At 41.1% G+C, this 21,703-nt stretch overlaps 2 protein-coding genes across 9 annotated transcripts in view; one reads left to right on the forward strand and one right to left on the reverse strand.

Annotated features, from left to right (window-relative positions):
• Positions 1 to 21,703, forward strand: part of DDX24 (DEAD-box helicase 24) — a 463,245-nt gene that overhangs the window by 428,713 nt on the left and 12,829 nt on the right. Inside the window, exons 2-3 of the mRNA XM_050799044.1 lie at positions 4,541 to 4,637; positions 5,965 to 6,681. Of these exons, the coding sequence (XP_050655001.1) occupies positions 5,970 to 6,681 (712 nt within the window). The 5' untranslated portion in view covers positions 4,541 to 4,637; positions 5,965 to 5,969. The remainder of the gene's footprint in view (positions 1 to 4,540; positions 4,638 to 5,964; positions 6,682 to 21,703) is intronic.
• IFI27 (interferon alpha inducible protein 27) overlaps positions 1 to 21,703 on the reverse strand; it is a 420,724-nt gene that overhangs the window by 46,499 nt on the left and 352,522 nt on the right. The window lies entirely within an intron of this gene.

Raw genomic sequence — 21,703 nt, forward strand, 5'->3', positions numbered from 1 at the left:
CCAGTGACCATGGGAGGCTAAGAAATTAATGCCACAAGATAACTTCACTTCGCCTAACCCTGCCAGTAAACCAACAGCCTTAGCTAGTGTTTGATTGTTAAAAATCTCCATAATTGGAAAATACTGTATTGCCCGTTGGGGAAAGGCTTTCACAGAGGCAGCAGGACAAACAACCTGCCTAGGGCAACAGTATTATGATGAGACTAAAACAAAACTCTATGGAGAAACACCCAGAAGACTCCTACTTAGCAGATCCAAACCCTTTCTCTCGATTCTCTCCTCTAAGCCACTCTTGGTATCAGCTAGAGGCTCCAAATGCTTGGAAAACGCCCTCTGGCCTATACTCAATCTGTGGAGCATGGGCACATCGGCAACTGCCGGCTAAATGGGCAAGGGCATGTGTGTTAGAAACAATCAAGCCATCCCTCTTTTGAATTCCTCTGAAGCAAGGGGAACTCTTAGGATATCCAGTTTATAAAAAAAAATAAAAGAAGCATAATCACAGCTAGAATGCGCAAGTTGGCCCATGTTCCAGTTCAGACTTGGGCCGGATGGTCTCTGGATTCCTTGTTTAGAAGATGGTTCTCAACCTTTGGAGGATTCAAAACCCTCATTGGTAGGTTTATTTTTGACATCTGCCTCAGCCTTCCTTGCTTTTTACCCCTGTTTATTAGGAGTATTCACTTAACTATAGATGCAGTAGTAACGCGGCACACTACCACAAATTTCATGGCATTAACCAAATATTAGTCACTACCAGGAGAAGCAGCAGCTCAGCTCCATGAAGAGGTGGCAAATAGTAGTGCTTTCTATTAACACCTTTGTTATAAAACACACCAAAGGGGGGAAATGGAACAGGAATTAAAAGAAATTAAAAACTGTGTAAGCAAAAACTCAATTGTATGTAAGAAAACCCAATTCCCCCTGAGGAAGAGAAAGGGCTGGAGTCCTTTAAAATTAACTGCCTGTTTTTCTTTCTGAGGCTAGTGAGTCTTATCTCTCCCTTTCCCAGGCATTGTGAAGACTCTGTTTCTCTAGCTGTGTAGCTGCAAGGTCACTAAACAGATAATCTCAAGTCGCAAAACATGTTGTTCTTTGAGACGTAAAAAATAATGTAATGCAGGTCTCAACTGAATAGCTTTGTTTCTCGCTTCTGTAATATGCTTTTGCCTGCACAAATCTCCCCCCGCCCCACGAAAGGTTGCTTGACCCTTTGCTCAGGGCTCAGTCCTTTGGATGTTAATCTGACTGGGTTAGTGCACCTAAATAATTAATTCCTCCTCAACCCCTCGGTCTCTCTGATTCCTTAATTATCCCACAGCAGCATGAACATGGCTCACTGTAGCCTCGACCTCCTGGGGTCAAGCAATCCTCCTACTTCAGCTCCCTAAGTAGCTGGGACTAAGGGTGTATGCCACCAAGCCCAGTTAATTTTTGTATTTTTTGTAGAGACGGGGTTTCACCATGTCACCTCGGCTGATCTTGAACTCCTGAGCTCAAGCGATCCACCCGCTTGGGCCTCCCAAAGTGCTGGAATTACAGGTGTGAGCCACCGCACCCCGTTAATGTTATGTAGCTCTGAGTCAGGTCTGAGCTCTGTAACATTAGCTGTATGACTCTGGCAAATTAATCGTCCTGCATCTGTTTTCTCATCAGTAAAAGAAGAATAACATTAAAATAGTTTATTTTAACTACTTTTTAAAATTAAAATATTGAGAAGAAGGAAAAAAATACCTATGTTCCCACTACTATAAAGGAACCTTTGCCATCATTTTGCTCTTGGTTGGCATCTCCCCCACCCCCCTTTTTAAAAATGAAAATTGACTCTATTTCTTTCCTTCTTTCTTTTTCTTTTTTTAAAGATGATGTCTTCTATGTTGCCCATGCTGGACTCATACTCCAGAGCCCAAGCGATCCTCCGTCTTCAGCCTCCTAGATAGCTGGGACTACAGGGATGTGCCGCCATACCTGGCTTAAACCAATTTCTTTTTTAATTCATAATTTTAAATCAAAACAATTTACTCAACTCTTTATTTTGAAGTTTTAAACCTCAAAAAAGTTGAAAGAATAGTACAGTGAACACTCACGTACCCTTACTCTAGCACCAAGAATTCACCAATTATTAGCATTTTGACTGTGTCCCCCTCTGCCATAATATACTTTTCCTTTTTTCTGAAATCAGCTGATTGATTAGGGTGGTGGTTGCTGAAAGGGGAGGTGCTGTGGCAATTTCTTAAAATAACACAACAATGAAGTCTGCTGCATGGATTAATGCTTCCTTTCATGAAAGATTTCTCAGCAGCATGTGATGCTGTTTGATAGCATTTTATCCACAGTAGAATGTACAAAATTGTAGTCAATCCTCTCAAACTCTGCCACTGCTTTATCAACTAAGTTTATGAAATATTCTAAATCCTTCATTGTCATTTCAACAGTGTTCCCAACATCTTCACCAGGAATAGATTCTATCTCAAGAAACCACTTTCTTTGGTCATACATTAGAAGGAACTGCTCATCATTCAAGTTTCTCATGAGATTGCCACAATTCAGTCATATCTTCAGGCTCCACTTGTAATTTTAGTTTTCTTGCTATTTCCAACCACATCTGCAGTTACCTCCTTCACTGAAGTCTTGAACCTCTCAAAGTCATCAATGAGAACTGGAATCAACTTCTTCCAAACTCCTGTTAATTTTGATATTTTGACCTCTTTCCATGAATCACAAATGTTCTTAATGATATCTAGAATAGTTAATCCTTTCCAGAAGGTTTTCAATTTACTTTGCCCAGATCCATCAGAGGAATAACTATCTATGGCAGCCATAGCCTTACAAAATGTATCTTAAATAATAAAACTTGAAAGGCAAAATTACTTCTTGATCCATGGGCTGAAGAATGGATCTTGGTTCGCAGACATGAAAACAACATTAATCTCCATATACATCTCAATTAGAGCTCTTGGGTGACTAGGCACATTTTCAATGAGCAATAATACTTTAAGAGAAATCTTTTTTCTGAGCAGTAGTCCTCAACAGTAGGCTTAAAATATTCAGTAAACCATGCTATGAACAAATGTGCTGTCATCCAGGCTTTGTTGTTGCACTTACAGAGCACAGGCAGATTATACTTAGTGTAATTCTTAAAAGACCTAAGATTTTTAGAATGGTAAACACGCACTGGCTTCAATTTAAAGTCACTAGCTGCATTAGCCTCTAACAAAAGAGTGAGCTTGGCCTTTGAAGCCAGACATTGACCTCTCTAGCTATGAAAGTCCTTGATGGCATCTTCTTTCAATAGAAGGCTGTTCTGTCTACACTGAATACCTGCTGTTCAGTGGCCACCTTCATCAGTGATCTTACCTAGATCTTGGGGATAACTTGCTGCAGCTTCTCCATCAGCACTTGCTGCCTCATCTTACACTTTTATGTTTCTGGAGACAGCGTCTTTCCTTAAACCTCATGAAATAATCTCTTCTAGCTTCAAACTTCTATAGCTTCCTCACCTCTCTCAGGCATCACAGAACAGAAGAGAATCAGGGCCTTGCTTTGGATTCGGTTTTGGTTTTAGGGGATGTTGTAGCCGGTTTTATTTTCTATCCAAACTACTAAAATTTTCTCCAAATCGGCAATAAACAGTTTCACTTTCTTATCATTCATGTGTTCGTTAGCGTAAAATGTTTAATTTCCTTCAGTAGCTTTCCTTTGCATTCACAAACTGGCTAACTTTTTTGGTGAAACTTTCAGCCTAGCTTTCAGCCTATCTTGCCTTTTGACATGCCTTCCTCACTAAGCTTAACCATTTCTAGCTTTTGAGTTAAAGTGAGAGATGTGCGACTCTTTCTTTCACTTAAACAGTTAGAGGCCCATTGTAGGGTTATTAATTGACCTAATTTCAATACTGTTGTGTCTCAGGGAATAGAGTCCCAAGAAAAGGGAGAGAGAAGGGAGAACGGCCTGTCAGTGGATTAGTCTGAACACACACAACATTTATCAATTAAGTTTGTCGTCTTATATGGGCACAGTTCATGGCGGCCCCAAACAATTACAATACAAGGAACACTCATCACAGGTCACCCTTGTAGCAGAATACATCTCCCTACGATGGACGCGTACGTCCTCTTTCGGGAACGCCCCACTCCGTCTACGAAGTAGCCGCACTTTCGCCACTTTACTTAATAAACTTGCTTTTGCTTTGCTATGCGGACTTGCCCTGAATTCTTTCTTGCGCAAGATCCAAGAACCCTCTGTTGGGGTCTGGATCGGGACCCCTTTCTGGTAACAAAACTACACCAAAAATAAAAGAAAACACGTTACTGTGCGGTACCTGACAAAGTCTCTAGTCGGAGGGAGCACACAGAACTTCACCTTCTGTGGCCTTTCCCTAAGCGGGGAGGAGCAGAGCTGGAAGAGGAGGGGCCAGCGCCCCAAGCCAGCTCTCCCATCAGCACAGCTTTGGTCCGCGAGGCAGCCAATCAGATAGCTGAGTTTGCCATAGGGGTGGGACTTCCTCCGCAGCGCGCACGAGTACGTGTGTGGAGGTCCCGCCCCGGAACTGCGGTTGCTTCTGCAGCTGAGGTGCAGCGGCGGTTTCTGAGGCTCCTGACCGGCGACCAACGGAGCTGCCGTGGCGTCTTCACACGGTGAGTACCAAAACGAGCGGGGCTGGAGCGGACCCTGGAGAGGGGCTGAGGCCAGGAACCCGGGTTCCTATTCGCAGGTCTCTCTGGGCCGGTGGGTTCCCGGGTCCAGAGAGGGCGGCCGCCGGCCCAAGCCGTCCAACCGAGCTGCGTGCCATGGTCCCCGCGCCTTGGGCTCCTTGTCTGGGCATCAGGGCCTGACGGCCTCGGCTTCTCGGTTTCGTGCGCGCGTTCGTGCCTGAGACAAAGCGAGAGCGCCGCGCGAGACCGGCGTCACGAGGAAACAGAGGCCCTTCTACTCTGCCTGACGCTCCCCGTGTCCTCGCCCGGTTCGCGTGGCACCCCCCCCCCTCTCCTCGCTGAACCCCGCGTGTTTTTTTTGCCATGGCGCAGCGGGTCCGGCGGGCACCGTGTGCGAACGTGCTCTTCTCGCCGGGCGCCATGCTCAGCGGTTTTTGACGTGCGTCACTTTTTCGTAGTGGCGTATAACGATTCTGTGGGACAAATGTCCTCGTTATTCCCATTATGCAGACGGGGAAATAGAGACTCAGAGATGGATACGTCCACCGCAGAGCCACAGCTGACGAGTGGTGGATCCGGATTTGAACCAAGATTTACCTTGGTCTTTTTCACGGAACGTGTTGTCTTCCTTCGGCTTTCTTAAAAGGAAAAACCTGGATCGAGTTCCACCCAAACGAGTTGGGCCTAAATGGCCATTAAGCCACTTAAAATATGATGAAAAAGCTGGATGGGTTTTAAGACGCTTGGCAAAGGAAGGGATGGTAGAGCAGGCATTTGCTCTCTCAGGCAAGGCTTGAGAAGGAAGCAAGCGCAATACGCTTTTAATAAAGCTCACCCCTCCTCCCCCCACAAGAAAAACCCCTCAGATTCTTACTCTGCCTTCAGAACGGCTTATGTGTGGCAGGCTTCATCCTCCGTGCTTTACATAATTTCCTTTATTTACACAAAATATACAACTTAGATATTGTTAGGTACTCTTCCCCCTTTTTATAGATGAGAGCACTGAAGTTCAGAGAGGAGTGGGTGGCACTATCCAAGGTCACACACGCAGTAAGTGTTGAATTTGGAATTCAAACCAGGTCTAGCTCATACGTCTTTGTTCCATCACATGTGTACCCTGTGTTTCGGGCAAAGCTGTCTGTTCTGTGGTATTTCCTTCTTTGTTCTTCTCTAGGTGGGAGCAACTGTGTGATAGCCGTCTTTGTATCCTCAGTTCTTTGTAGGGCCTAGTTGCTTAGAAAATATTTGTTGCATCAGAACCCTCTGCTTCTCAGACACCAACCTAATAGAACATGTATCTCCTTTTCAGCAACCATGAAGTTGAAGGACACAAAATCAAGGCCAAAGGCATCAAACTATGGCAAATTTCAGACAAAGGGAATCAAAGTTGTGGGAAAATGGAAGGAAGTGAAGATTGACCCAAATATGTTTGCAGATGGACAGATGGATGATTTGGTATGCTTTGAGGAATTGACAGATTACCAGTTGGTCTCTCCTGCCAAGAATCCCTCCAGTCTCTTCTCAAAGGAGGCACCCAAGAGAAAGGCACAAGCTGTTTCAGAAGAAGAGGAGGAGGGAGAGTCTAGCTCACCAAAGAAAAAGATGAAGTTGAAGAAAAGTAAAAATGTAGCAACTGAAGGAACTAGTACCCAGAAAGAGGTTGAAGTCAAAGATTCTGAGCTGGAGGCCCAGGGAGATGGCATGGTTTGTGATGATCCGGAGGCTGGAGAGAAGACATCAGAAAACCTGGTCCAAACTGCTCCAAAAAAGAAGAAAAATAAAGGGAAAAAAGGTTTGGAGCCTTCTCAGAGCACTGCTGTTAAGGTGCCCAAAAAAGTGAAGACATGGATTCCTGAAGTTCATGATCAGAAGGCAGATGTGTCAGCTTGGAAGGACCTGTTTGTTCCCAGGCCGGTTCTCCGAGCACTCAGCTTTCTAGGCTTCTCTGCACCCACACCGATCCAAGCCCTGACCTTGGCACCTGCCATCCGTGACAGACTGGACATCCTTGGGGCTGCTGAGACAGGTAAGGGCAACTCTGGCCAAGGCAGGATTGCTTCTGGATTGAGCCCATAGCTACTAATAAGCCAGATAATTGGGAGAGAGAAGAATGTTGAGAACATAACCACAAAAGCAACGCTGAATAAAGGTGTTTAGAAGTCAGCCCCCTCTGGTTTGAAATATGCTTTTCCTGAATGGTACCCTAGCCATCACTTTTATCTCTCTCAGCTCTATAGACCCCATTATCAACCAAATGGAGATAACAGTTTCTACCTCTTGCATTGCTGTGAGAGTTAAATGCTGCAGTAAGCTAAAGCTTACACTGTACATTGGAAGTGGTCTGCAAATGGTAGTTTCTCCTGTTCTTGAGCCTTTTCTGAATGACTCATAGGGATAAGGTAAGGCTAAGATCAGCCCTCTGGAGAGGTAGATCTTCATAAGTATAAGGAAGAACTGTCTAATTCTCAGGAGTTGTGCAAAGGTGAAAAGGGTTGCTGCTTTGGGAGTTGATGAATTTCTTGTCATTGGAAGGATTTGAGTATGATGGATAGTCATTGGGTGGATTTTGTAAACAGATTCAGCTATGACATGACTGTTAGGACTAGGCTGTGTGAGGTTCCTGCAAGACTTTTGGAAGCAACGACAGGTTGGCTTTGCTGGATAACTAGACTACTGACTTGGGGGAGGAACTAGTACTGCCTGGAACTATTGGTCTGTTTAGACCAGCAGTGTCCGTTAGAAATACATATAGTCATCTCTTGCTATCCATGGAGGATTGGTTCCAGGACCTCCCTTGGATACCAAAATCCAGGGATGCTCAAGTCTGATATAAAATGGTGTAGTGCTTGCATATAAGCTATGCACATCCTCCTGTATATTTTAAATCATCTCTAAATTACTTATAATACCTCATACAATGTAGATCTTATGTAAATTATTACACCGTATTGTTTAGGGAATAATGACAAGAAAAGTCTGTACGGTGTTTAGTACAGATACAGTTTTTTTTTTACCCCCTGATTATTGTCGATCCCCAAGATGCAGAACCCACGGTTACAGAACGGTGATTGTATAGTGTAAAATACATGTGTAATTGAAAATTTACTAGGAGCCACATTTTTTAAAAGTTAAAAAAAACTAGTGAGATATTTTACATTTTCTTACTAAATTTTTAAGTAATAAATTACTTAAATTTTTAAACAATTTTAAAATTTTAATTAATTTTTAGTAATAAATTACTAAACTTGCAGCACATGTCAGGTTAGAGTAACTACATTTTAAGTGTTCAATAGACACGTTGTGCTTTGGGTTTCTGGAACAGTGGTCAGGAAACTCTTGATGAGGTTCTGTGACAGTCATATAGGTGGAAGAGTGAGGAACCCAAAGGAAAGGGGAATGGAGATTATAACTTAGAACATTTACTGAGCATTTAAGATGTGTCATGCACTGTGTTAAGTGCTTTATGTTGATGAGGTCGGTTGTCACGACCACCCTGAGGTAAGTACCATTATTCCCATGTTACAGATGAGAAAACTCAACCTCACAGAGCATAGACAGCTTCCCTAAAATTACACGACTGAAATGGTAGTGTCTGGATTCCAGGCTAGTTCTGTGTGTTGTTAAGCATTCTGCTACACTGCTTTGATATGTGCAGCAGAGTCCTGGAAATAAGTCCCTGGAAGGCAGAAACAAGGTTTATTTGAGCCATTGTGGCCAGAGATTGACATTTGGATTTATACCACAGTTCCTGTCAGGTTGTGAATCTACAAGTCCAGAATTCAAAACGACCTGGATAAGTCATCCATTTGGGGCTGTGAACAGACCATTGCCCATGCAATAACGAATAGAACCTTAAACAATGTGGGGATTAGGGGCACCGGTGCCCCATGCAGTCAAAAATCCATGTATGATTTTGAACTCCCCCCAAACTTAAAATAGCCTATTTTTGGCTGGATGCCTTACAGAAAGCATAAGCAGTCTATTAGCATATATTTTGTATTATATACTTTATTTTTACAGTAACATAAACTAGAGAAAAACTGTTACTAAAATCGTAAGGAACAGAAAATGTGTTTGCTATTCATTAAATGGAAGTGGATCATCATAAATGTGTTCATCTTCATCTTTACTGTGAGTAGGCGGAGTAGAAAGAGGAGGGGTTGGTCTTGCTGTCTCAGGGGTGGCTGAGGTGGAAGAAATTATGTGTATAAGTGGACCCCCACATTCAAATTTGTGTTCAAGAGTCAACAGTATATCCATTACCCCCCAAAAGATGCCCTGGTTTTTTTTGTAATCCCTACCTCCTTCAGTTCTTGTTCCTCCTCAGGCAACCACTGATAGGCTTTCTTAGGCTTTCTATCACTATAAATTAATTTGCATTTTTTTCTTTCTCACACACACACAAACACACACACACACACACTCTCACTCACTCTCACTCTCTCTCACTCTTCTCTCTCCCCCTTTTTTTTTTTGGTTTTTTTTTTTGGAGATGGAGTCTCACTCTGTCACCCAGGCTGGAGGGCAGTGGTGCAATCTCGGCTCAGTGCAACCTCCGCCTCCCGAGTAGCTGTGCCCGCCACCATGCCTGGCTAATTTTTTTTCATAGTTTTTGTAGAGATGAGGTTTCACCATGTTGGCCAGGCTGGTGGTGAACTCCTCACCTTGTGATCCGCCCACCTCAGCCTCCTAAAGTGCTGAGATTACAGGCGTGAGCCGCCACGCCCGGCCCTATACTCGGTCTTTAATTTTATTTTAGACTTTTAAAATTTTAGTATTATTTCCTTGTCATTTGAATTTGCATTTCCCTAGTGACTAGCAATGTTGAGCATTTTAGCATATGCTTATTTGTCTATTCAATTATTTTACCCATTTTAAAATTGGGATGTTCTGTTGTAGAGTTTTGGGGTTCATTGTGTATTCTAGATACATGTCCTTTATCAAATGTGAGATTTGCAAATTTTTCTCCCAGTTTGTGGCTCACCTTTTCATTCTCTTAACAGTGTTTTTCAAAGAACAGAAGGTTTTATTTTTATGAAATCCAAATTAGCCTTGTCTTTTATGAATTTATGATTTTGGTGCCTTTGGTATTTTATCTAAGAACTCTTTGCCTAACTCAAGATCACAAAGATTTCTCCTGTGTTTTGTTCTAGAAGTGTTAATAGACTTAGGTTTTATGTTTTGGTCTCCAATCATTATTGAGTTAACTTTTATTTAGAGTGAGAAGTATGGATCAAAGTTTGTGGGTTTTTCCGCATATGGCTGTCTAATTATTTCAGCACCATTAGTTGAAAAACTATTCTTTCTCCACTGAGTTGACTTTGCGTCTTTGTTGAAAGTCTGTGACCATATAGGTATGGGTCTTCCTCTGGAGTCTTTGTTTTCCGTTGATCTGCTTGTCTAGTCTTTATGTCAGTTTCTTACTCTCTTGGTTATACTAGCTTTATAATAAGTCTTAAAGGTAGTATAAGTCCTCTTTGTTCTTTTTAAAAGTTATTTTGACTGTTGTAGGCCCTCCCTACAACAGTTTGCCCTCCCATATGGATTTTAGCATCCGTTTAATCAATTTCTACAAAAAAAGGAAGCTGATACTTGGATTGGGATTCTGTTGATTACAGAGCAAATTGAGGATAGATGACATCTTAACAATATTGAATTTTCCAGTCTATGAATATGGTATCTCTCCATTTCTTTAGGTCTTTAACTTTTCTTAGCAATGTTTTATAATTTTCAGTATATAGATTTTTCACATCTTATGTTAGATTTATCCTTAAGCATTTTGTATTTTTGATTCTATTGTAAATGGTGATTTAAAATTTTTTATTTCCAATTGTTTGTTGCTAATAAGTAGAAATATGATGGATTTTTGTATATTGATCTTGTGTCCTGCAACTTAGTACCACCAAGTAGTTTTCTGAGGATTCCACAGTATTTTCTGCAAAGATGATCATTATCCTGTCTTAGATGCCTTTTATTTTTCTTGTTGTATTGCAGTGGCTAACACCTTTAGCAGAATTTTGAATTGTAATGGTAAAGTGAGCATTATTGCTTTGTTTTTGATCTTTTGGGGAAAACATTTAGTCTTTCACCAATAAGTCTGATCTTAGCTGCAGGTTTTTTGTAGATGGTTTTTATCACGTTGAGGAAGGTCTCTTTGATTTCTCATTTGCTGAAAGGTTTTATCAGGGATGGATGTTGGATATTTTTCAAATGGTTTTTTACTGCATATATTGAAATATGTGGCTTTTCATTTTTAGTCTGTCAGTATGATGAATGACATTTTCAAATACGAAATTAGACTGACATTCCTGGGATAAACTGAACTTGGTCACAATATACCAATGTATTTATATATTGTTGGATTTGATTTGCTAAAATTTTGTTGAGAATTTTTGAATTTAGGTTCATGGGATATTTGTAGTTTTCTTGTAATGTTTTTGGTGTTGGAATCAGTAATATAGCTTCAGAATGATTTCTGAAGTATTCTGTTCAGTTTTCTGAAATAATTTGTATAGGATTGACATTTTATCCCCAACTTAAATGTTTGGTAGAATACATCTGGGCCAGCACTTGTCTTTGTAGGAAGATTTTTGACTACAAATTTACTTTGTTTAATAGATTAGAGATATTTGTGTTAGTTATTTTTTTTTCTTTTTCTTTTTTCTTTTTTGTTTGAGATGGAGTCTTGCTCTGTTGCCCAGGCTGGAGTGCAGTGGCGCAGTCATGGCTCATTGCAGGCTCTGCCTCCCAGTTTCACGCCATTCTCTTGCCCCAGCCTCCCAAGTAGCTGGGACTACAGGCGCCCGCCACCATGCCTGGCTAATTTTTTGTATTTTTAGTAGAGACGGAGTGTCGGAGTGTCACTGTGTTAGCCAGGATGGTCTGGATTACCTGACCTCATGATCCGCCTGCCTCGGCCTCCCAAAGTGCTGGGATTACAGGTATGAGCCACTACGCCTGGCCTCTTATTTTTTTCTTGAGTGACAATTTTCTACTTGCAGTTCTTCTAGTTTTTGTTTCATGTATTCTGATGATCAGTTTATGTGAATAAATGTTTTATGGATTAAAACATTAGATTGTTGTTATATCCTCTAAATGAATTGGCTTCTTATCATTATGAAATGGCCCTCTTTCTCTTTGGTAATATTTTTTGTTCTAAAATGTACTTTGATATTGATGCAGCCAGTCCAGCTTTATTGATTAATGTTAGCATGGTGTGTGTTTTTCCATAGTATTACTTTCCCTTATTTATATCTTTATATTTAGTGTGAATTTCTTATAGGCAGCATATAAATGCATCTTGCTGTTTAATCAGACAGTTTCTGTCTTTCAGTTGAATTATTGAAGCCAGGCATGGTCACTCACATCTGTAATACCAGCATTTTGGGAGGCCAAGGCAGATGGATCACTTGAGGCCAGGAGTTCGAGACCAGCCTGGCCAACATGGCGAAACTGTCTCTACTTAAAATACAAAAAAATAGGCGGGCGTGGTGGCACGTGCCTGTAGTCCCAGATACTTGGGGGGCTGAGCCACAAGAATTGCTTGAACCCAGGGAGTGGAGGTTGCAGCGAACCGAGATCGTGCCACTGTACTCCATCCTTGGTGACAGGATCTCAAAAAAAAAAAAAATTATCAAGTTATTGAAATTATTTATGTTTAATGATTATTTGTAATGGCTGGGTTTACGTATTTATTTTTTGACTGATAGCATACCTGATTTATTTTTTTCACATTTCTGTTTTTTAAAATTTTCCTTTTCTGTGTTTAGATGTTTATTTTTAAAATTTATTTTTCCATAAGTTATTGGGGGTACAGGTGGTATTTGGTTACATGAGCAAGTTTTTTTGTTTGTTTTTTTTTTTTTTTTTTTGAGACGGAGTCTTGCTCTGTCACCCTGGCTGGAGTGCAGCAGTGCGATCTCGGATCACCGCAACCTCCATCTTCCGGGATCAAGCCGTCTTCCTTCCTCAGTCTCCCAAGTAGCTGAACTACAGGCATGTGCCACCATGCCAGGCTAATTTTTGTATTTTTAGTAGAGACTAAAAATACACCATGTTGGCCAGGCTGGTCTTGAACTCCTGAACTCAAGTGATCTGCCTGCCTCGGCCTCCCAAAGTGTTAGGATTACAGACATGAGCCACCGTGCCAGTTTAGTGGTGATTTGTGAGATTTTGGTGCAGTTACCACCTGAGCAATATACACTGCACCATATTTGTAGTCTTTCATCCCTCACTCCCCTTTCATTCTTCCCCCCAAGTACCTGGAGTCTGTTGTATCATTCTTATGCTTTTGTGTCCTCATAACTTAGTCCTGCATATCAGTGATAACTAGGATGTTTGGTTTTTCCATTCCTGAGTTATCTTGCTTAGAATAATAGTCTCCAATCTCATCCAGGTCACTGCAAATGCTGTTAATCCATTCCTTTTTATGGCTGCGTAGTATTCTGTCCTAAATATACCACAGTTTCTTTATCTGCTCGTTGATTGATGGGCATTTGGGTTGGTTCCACGATTTTGCAATTGTGAATTGTGCTGTTATAAACATATGTGTGCAAGTATCTTTTTCGTATAATGACTCCTTTTCCTCTGGGTAGATACCCAGTAGTGGGATTGCTGGATCAAATGGTAGCTCTCCTTTTAATTCTTTAAGGAATCTCCACACGGCTTTCCATAATGGCTATACTAGTTTACTTTCCCACCAAGTGGTGAAAAGTGTTCCTTGTTCACCACATCCATGCCAACATCTGTTTTTTTGTTTTTGTTCTTGTTTTTGAGTCAGAGTTTCGCTCTTGTTGCCCAGGCTGGAGTGCAGTGATGCAATCTCGGCTCACTGCAACCTCTGCCTCCTGGGTTCAAGCAGTTCTTCTGCCTCAGCCTCCCGAGTAGCTGAGATTACAGGCGTGCGCCACCATGCCCTGCTGATTTTGTATTTTTAGTAGAGACGTGGTTTCTCCATGTTGGTCAGGCTGGTCTCAAACTCCCGACCTCATGTTATCTGCCCGTCTCAGCCTCCCAAAGTGCTGGGATTACAGGCATGAGCCACTGCGCCCGGCATTCATTCATTCATTCATTCATTCGAGTCAAAGGCTCACTGTGTTGCCCAGGCTGGAGTGCAGTGGCACAATCTTGGCTCACTGCCACCTCCACCTCCCGGGTTCAAGCGATTCCCCCGCTTCAGCCTCCTTAGTAGCTGGGATTACAGGTGCCTGTCACCATGCCCGACTAATTTTTGTATTTTTAGTAGAGATGGGGTTTCATCTGTTGGCCAGGCTGGTCTCGAACTCCTGACCTCAGGTGATCTGCCCACTTCAACCTCCCGAAGTGCTGGGATTATAGGCGTGAGCCACCGTGCCTGGCTGCCAACATCTACTGTTTTTTGATTTTTTGATTATGGCCATTCTTGCAAGAGTAAGGTGGTATCGCATTGTGGTTTTGCTTTGCATTTCCCTGATCATTAGTGATGTTGAGCATTTTTTCATGTGTTTGCTGGCCATTTGTATATCTTCTTTTGAGACTTGTCTATTTATGTCCTTAGCCCACTTTTTGATGGGATTGTTTTTTTCTTACTGATTTGAGTTTGCTGTAGATTCTGAATATTAGTCCTTTGTCAGATGTATAGATTGTGAAGATTTTCTTGCACTCTGTGGGTTGTCTGTTTAGTTTGCTGACTGTTCCTTTTGCTGTACAAAAGCTCTTTAGTTTAATTAGGTCCCAGATATTTATCTTTGTTTTTATTGCATTTGCATTTGGGTTCTTGGTCAGGAAATCCTTGCCTAAGCCAATGTCCAGAAGGGTTTGTCCAGTGTTATTTTCTGGAATTTATATAGTTTCAGGTCTTAGGTTTAAGTCCTTAATCCATCTTGAGTGGATTTTTGTATAAGGTGAGAGATGAGGATCCAGTTTCATTCTCCTATAGGTGGCTAACTAGTTATCCCAGCACCATTTGTTGAAAAAGGTGTCTTTTCCCCACTTTATGTTTTTGTTTGCTTTGTCGAAGATCAGTTGGCTATAAGTATTTGGGTTTACTTTTGGGTTCTCTATTCTGTTCTATTGGTCTTTGTGCCTATTTTTATACCAGTATCACTCTGTTTTGGTGACTGTGGCCTTATAGTATAGTTTGAAATCAGGTAGTGTGATGCTTCCAGATTTGTTCTTTTTGCTTAGTCTTGTTTTGGCTATGCAAGCTCTTTTTTAGTTCCATATGAATTTTAGAATTGCTTTTTCTAATTCTGTGAAGAATGATGGTGGTATTTTGATGGTATTGCATTGAATTTGTAGATTGCTTTTGGCAATAGAGTCATTTTCACAATATTGATTTTACCCATCCATGAGCATGGGATGTGTTTCCATTCATTTCTGTCATCTATGATTTCCTTCAATAGTGTTTTGTAGTTTTCCTTGTGGAGGTCTTTTGATTCCTTTGTTACATTCCTAAGCATTTTTTTTTTTTTTTGGCAACTATTTTAAAAGGGATCGAGTTCTTGATTTGATTCTCCATTTGGTTGCTGTTGATGTATAGAAGAGCTACTGATTTGTATACATTAATCTTGTATCCGGAAACTTTGCTGAATTATGAGTTCTAGGAGCTTTCTGGAGGAGTCCTTAGGATTTTCGAGGTAAACGATCATATCGTCAGCAAACAGTGCCAGTTTGACTTCCTCTTTACTGATTTGGATGCCCTTTATTTTTTTCTCTTGTCTGATTGCTCTGGCTACGACTTCTAGGACAGTGTTGAAGAGGAGTGGTGAGAGTGGGCATCCTTGTCTTGTTCCAGTTCTCAGAGGGAATGCTTTCAACTTTTTCCCATTCAGTATTATGTTGGCTGTGGGTTTGTCGTAGAAGGCTTTTATTACATTAAGGTGTGTCCCTTGTATGCCGATTTTGCTGAGAGTTTTAATTGTAAAGGGATGCTGGATTTTGTCTGATGCTTTTTCTGCATCCATTGGGATCATGTGATTTTGGTTTTTAACTCTGCTTACATGGTATAACACATTTATTGACTTGCATATGTTAAACCATCCCCGCATCCCTGGCATGAAACCCACTTGATCATGGTGATTAACTTTTTGATATGTTGTTGAATTTGGTTAGCTAGTATTTTGTTAAGGATTTTAGGATCTATGTTCATCAGGGATATCGGTCTGTAGTTTTCTTTTTTGGTTGTGTCCTTTCCTGGTTTTGGTACTAGGGTGATGCTGGCTTCATAGAATGAATTAGGGAGGGTTCCTTCTTTCTCTATCTTGTAGAATAGTGTCAAAAGGATTGGGAACAGTTCTTCTTTGAATGTCTGGTAGAATTCTACTGCAAAACCTTCTGGTGCTGGACTTTGTTGGTAATTTTTTAATTACCATTTCAGTTTTGCTGGTTGTTATTGGTATGTTCAGGGTATCTGATTCTTCCTGACTTAAGCTAGGAGGGTTGTTTTTTTCCCAGGAATTTATCCATCTTTTCTAGGTTTTCTAGTTTATGTGAAGGTGTTCATAGTAGCCTCGAACGATCTTTTGTACACTTGATCTTAGCCAAAAGGCCGAGAAGCGATGAATGATCTTTTGTAATTTCAGTAGTGTCAGTTGTAATATCTTCTGTTTCGTTTTTTAGTGAGGTTATTTTGATTTTCTCTCTTCTTTCTTAATCTTGCTAATGTTCTTTCAATTTTGTTTATCTTTTCAAAGAACCAACTTTTTGTTTCATTTATCTTTTGTTTGTTTGTTTGTTTCAATTTCATTTAGTTCTGCTCTGATCTTGGTTATTTCCTTTCTTCTATTGGGTTTGGGTTTGGTTTGTTCTTGTTTCTCTAGCTCCTTGAAGTGTGACCTTAGATTGCCTGTTTGTGCTCTTTCAGACTTACTGATGTAGCCGTTTAGGTCTATGAACTTTCCTCTTAGTGTCACCTTTGCTGTATCCTAGACGTTTTGATATGTTGCATCGTTATTGTCATTCAGTTTGAAGAATTTTTAAATTTCCATCTTGATTTCGTTTTTGACCCAATGCTCATTTAGGAGCAGGTTATTTAATTTTCATGTATTTGCATGGTTTTGAAGGTTCCTTTTAGAGTTGATTTCCAGTTTTATTCCACTGTGGTCTGAGAGAGTGCTTGATGTCATTTCACCTTTCTTAAATTTATTGAGGCTCGTTTTATGGCCTGTCATATGGTCTGTCTTGGAGAAAATTCCATGCACTGTTGAATAGAAGTGTATTCTGCGGTTGTTGGATGAAATGTTCTGTATATATCTGTTAAGTCCATTTGTTCCAAGGTGTAGTTTAAATCCATTGTTTCTTTGTTGACTTTCTGTCTTGATGACCTATCTAGTGCTGTCAGTGGAGTATTGAAGTCCCCCACTATTATTGTGTTGCTGTCTGTCTCATTTCTTAGGTTTGTTAGTAATTGTTTTGTAAATTTGTGAGCTCCAGTGTTAGGTGCATATATGTTTAGGATTGTGATATTTTCCTGTTGGACAAGGCCTTTTGCCATTATATAATGTCCCTCTTTGTCTGTTTTAAGCACTGTTGCTTTACGGTTTGTTTCGTCTAATATAAGAGTAGCTACACCTGCTTGCTTTTGGTGTCCATTTGCATGAAATGCCTTTTTCCACCCTTTTACTTTAAGTTTATGTGAGTCCTTATGTGTTAGATGAGTCTTCTGAAGGCAGCAGATAGTTGGTTGATGAGTTCTTATCCATTCTGCAGGTCTTTCTCTTTTAAGTGGAGCATATAGGCCATTTCCATTCAATGTTAGTATTGAAATGTGAGGTACCCTTGCGTTCATCATGCTCTTTGTTGCCTGTGTACTTTAGTTTTGTTTTTTCTTTTTACTTTTTAACTTGTATTTCTGCATCCTGTGTGATTTTTATTTTATACTTTAAAGAGGTTGTTCTGATTTGATATATTTCTAGGGTTTGTTTCAAGATTTAGAACTCCTTTTAGCAGTTCTTATTATAGTGGTGGCTTGGTAAATGGCAAATTCTCTCAGCATTTGTTTATCTGAAAGCAGTTGTTTATTTTGTGTATCTTTCCTTCATATATGATGCTTAGTTTTGCTGGATACAAAATTCTTGGTTGAAGATTGTTTTGTTTGAGGAGGTTGAAGATAGGGCCCCAGTCCCTTCTAGCTTGTAGGGTTTCTCCTGAGATGTCTGCTGTTAATCTAATAGGTTTTCCTTTATAGGTTATCTGGTGTTTCTGTGTCACAGCTCTTAAAATTCTTTCCTTCATCTTAACTTTGTATAACCTGATGACAATGTGCCTAGGCGAAGATCTTTTTGCAGTGAATTTCCCAGGTGTTCTTTGTGCTTCTTGTATTTGGATATCTAGGTCTCTAGCAAGGCTGGAGAAGTTTTCCTCAATTATTCTCCCAAATATGTTTTCCAAGCTTTTGGCATTCTCTTCTTCCTCAGGTATACCAATTATTCTTAGGTTTGGTCATTTAACGTAATCCCAGATTCTTAGAGCCTTTGTTCATTTTTTCTTATTCTTTTTTCTTTGTCTTTCTTGGATTGGGTTAATTTGAAGACCTTGTCTTTGAGCTCTGAATTTCTTCTACTTGTTCAGTTCTATTGCTGAGACTTTCCACAGCATTTCGCATTTGTAAAAATATGTCCAGAATTTCCTTTTTATTGTTTTGCCTTTATGTATTTCCTCGAATATTTCTCCCTCCACTTCTTGTATCATTTTTTGGATTTCCTTGCATTGAGGCTTTACCTTTCTCTGGTCCCTCCCTGATTAGCTTAATAACTAACATCCTGAATTCTTTTTCAGGTAAGTCAGGGATTTCTTCTTGGTTTGGATCCATTGCTGGTGAACTAGTGTGATTTTTTTTTTTTTTTTTTTTTGGTGGGGGGTGGTGTTGAAGAGCCCTGTTTTGTCATATTACCAGGGTTGGTTTTCTGGTTCCTTCTCATTTGGTAGGCTCTTTCAGAGGGAAGGTCTAGGGCTGAAGGCTGTTATTCAGGTTCTTTTGTCCCATGGGGTGTTCCCTTGATGTAGTACTCTCCCCCTTTTCCTATGGATGTGGCTTCCTGTGAGCCAAACTGCAGTGATTGTTGTCTGTCTTCTGGGTCAAGCCACCCAGCAAGCCTACCTGGCTATGGGCTAGTACTGGGGGTTGTCTGCACAGAGTCCTGTGATGTTAACCGGCTATGGGGATCTCAGCCACGGATACCAGCGTCTGCTCCAGTGGAGATGGCGGAGGATGCATTGTACTCTGTGAGGGTCCTTAGCTTTGGTAGTTTAATGCTCTATTTTTGTGTTGGTTGGCCTCCTGCCAGGAGGTGGCACTTTCCAGAAAGCATCAGCTATAGTGTGGAGAGGGACCAGCGGTGGGTGGGGCCCTAGAACTCCCAAGATTATATGCCCTTTGTCTTCCGCCACCAAGGTGGATAGGGAAGGACCGTCAGGTGGGGGCAGGTCTACACCTGCTTAGACTTTCCTTGGGTGGGTCTTGCTGTGGCTGTTTTGGGGATGGGGGTAAGATTCCCAGGTCACTGGAGTTGTGTACCTAGGAGGATTATGGCTACCTCTGGTGAGTCATGCAGGTTGTCAGGGAAGTGGGGGAAAGCTGGCAGTCACAGGCCTCACCCAGCTCCCAGCTCCCTCACAAACTGAAGGGCAGGTCTCACTCCCACCATATCTTCCCCAACAGCCCCTGTCTGTTTCCAGGGGGAGGGCTTGAAAACTTGCCCAAGGCTATCCACTTTCCAGCTGTGAAAGAAAAGGGCTTTAGTTCTTCCCCTGCCTGTGAAGTCTGGATTCCTGCCCTTCCCCCAAGTTCTGGCCAGGAGGCTTCTGGTCCTCTTCAGATTGTTACATCAAATTGTTACAGAGTTTGGCTACAGAATGCCTTCTTTCTGTGGAGTTTTACCCCCTGCTCCTCTGGCCACCCGCTAAATGGATCCCTGTGGTGCCAGGCAGGAATGGGCTGCTTGGGGACCCAGCGAGCTCCCAGGGCCTTTCTGCTGCTTCCTCTACCCCTGTATTTCGCTCAGCTCTCTAACTTGACTCAGGTTCAGGTAAAGTCAGAAACTTCTCCCGCAAATGGACCTTCAGCTTCTCCAGTGGGGGTGTGCGTTTGGGAGAGGAGGGTCTCCCTCCTCTCCGCATTTGGGGCACTCACAGTATTTGGGGGTCTCCTGGGTCCTGCAGGAGCAGTCCACTTCCTTCAGAGGGTCTGTGAGTCTTCTTGGGATTACTGGTTTGTTCTTGCAGTCAATCTGGAGCTAAAACTCACAGTGCAAGCCTCCGCTTACTGCTCTTTCAGGAGCTGCAATCTAGTCCTGCCTCCTGGGAGCCACATCAGTGGTTGGGTTTAAATCTGTTACTTTTCTATTAGTCCCAGCTCTTTGTTTCCTTCTTTGGCACTGAAGTGTGTGTGTGTGTGTGTGTGTGTGTGTGTGTGTGTGTATGTGAATTGTTCAATTCAGACACTATCTACCTAGAGTTGGTGTCATTCCTTACAGGTTAAGGGCTCAGCTCACAAGGTTGCCCCCATTAATGATGCTCATCACAAATACTGGTACTTCTGATCAGCTTGGCTACAAATTGGGTATTCCTACAACACCTTCCTCAGGTTCAACACTTTGCTATGCCTGACAGAACTCAGGGAAACACTTTACTTGCATTTAACAATTTATTATAAAAGATGTAACTGAGAAACAGCCAGATGGATGAGATGACTAGGGAAGGGTATGGGGCGGGGTTGGAAGTCAGGAGAGAGGGCATGGAGTTTCCATCGTCTCTGAGGAGACCACCCAGGAATCTCTCCGAACTCCATTGTTTAGAGATTTTTTGGAGTTTCCATTGCATAGGCATGATTGATAATTGATTAAATCATTGGTTGTTAGTGACTGAGCTCAGTTTCCAGTCCCTTCTTCCCTCCCTGAAGGTTATTGGGGAGAGGCAGCTGAAAGTCTCACAAGGTTTTATATCAGCAACTGAGGACTAAGACCAAATATTTCAACAAAAGATGCTCCTATCACTCAGAAAGTTACAAGGCTCTTAGAAGCACTGTGTCAAGAACTAGGGACAGAGACTATAATATATATATATGTATATGCATAGATACCATTTTATCTTTTTTGTTGTCTTATTAGCTATAATTCTTATGTCTTTTTAGTGATTGTTTTGGGGTTCATAATATATATCTTTAATTTTATTATAGTTTACCTTCAAGTAATTTACTACTTCACATACAACATAAGAATCTTACAAGAATATATTTGTTTCTCTCCTCCTTTGTGCTTTTTGTTGTATACTTCATATGTTTTAGAGATTCCAGAATACATTTTTATTATCTTTGCTTTAAACAATTGTTTTTAAAGATGTTTAAATAAGAAAAATAAGGGGTTTTGGGTTTTTGTTTGTTTTTAGAGACAGTGTCTCCCTCTGTCACCCATGCTAGAGTGCAGTGGCATGATCATGGCTCACTGCAACCTCAACCTCCCGTGCTCAAACAATCCTCCTGCCTCAGCCTCCCAAGTTTTGAAGACTACAGGAGTGTGCCACCATGTCTGGCAATATTTTTTTAAAGATGGGAGTCTCACTATGTTGCCCAGGCTGGTCTTGATCCTCCCACCTAGACCTTCCAAAGTGTTGGGATTGCAGGCATGAGCCACCATGCCTGGCCATAAAAAGAAGTTTTTAAATATTTACCTACGTAGTTACTGTTTTGGTTGCTCATTATTTCTTTGGGTACATCCAGATTTTCATTTTATATTATCTTTTCAATTGCATGAAAGACTAATATTTCTGATAGCTCACATTTGCTGCTGGTGATTTATTTCAGGTTTTATATGCCTAAAGTCTTTATTTCACATTTTGTTTTGAGAGAGAGTTTTGCTGGGTGTAGAGTTACAGATTGTCAGGTTTTTTTTTTTTTTTTGGTCTTTAGGCATTCAAATATAAAATATTGCTACACTGTCTTCTGGCTTTTAGTTGTTTCTGATAAAAAGCCTGCTGTTCTTCTTATCGAGAGTTTTATGTGTTTTTGCTCTCTTTTTTCCTTATAGTATCTTATTTTTGTGTGTGTGGTAATTTTTTACTGAGAGCTGCTTGTT

This window comes from Macaca thibetana, chromosome 7 (assembly GCF_024542745.1).
Source record: "Macaca thibetana thibetana isolate TM-01 chromosome 7, ASM2454274v1, whole genome shotgun sequence".
NCBI classification, from domain to species: Eukaryota; Metazoa; Chordata; class Mammalia; order Primates; family Cercopithecidae; genus Macaca; species Macaca thibetana.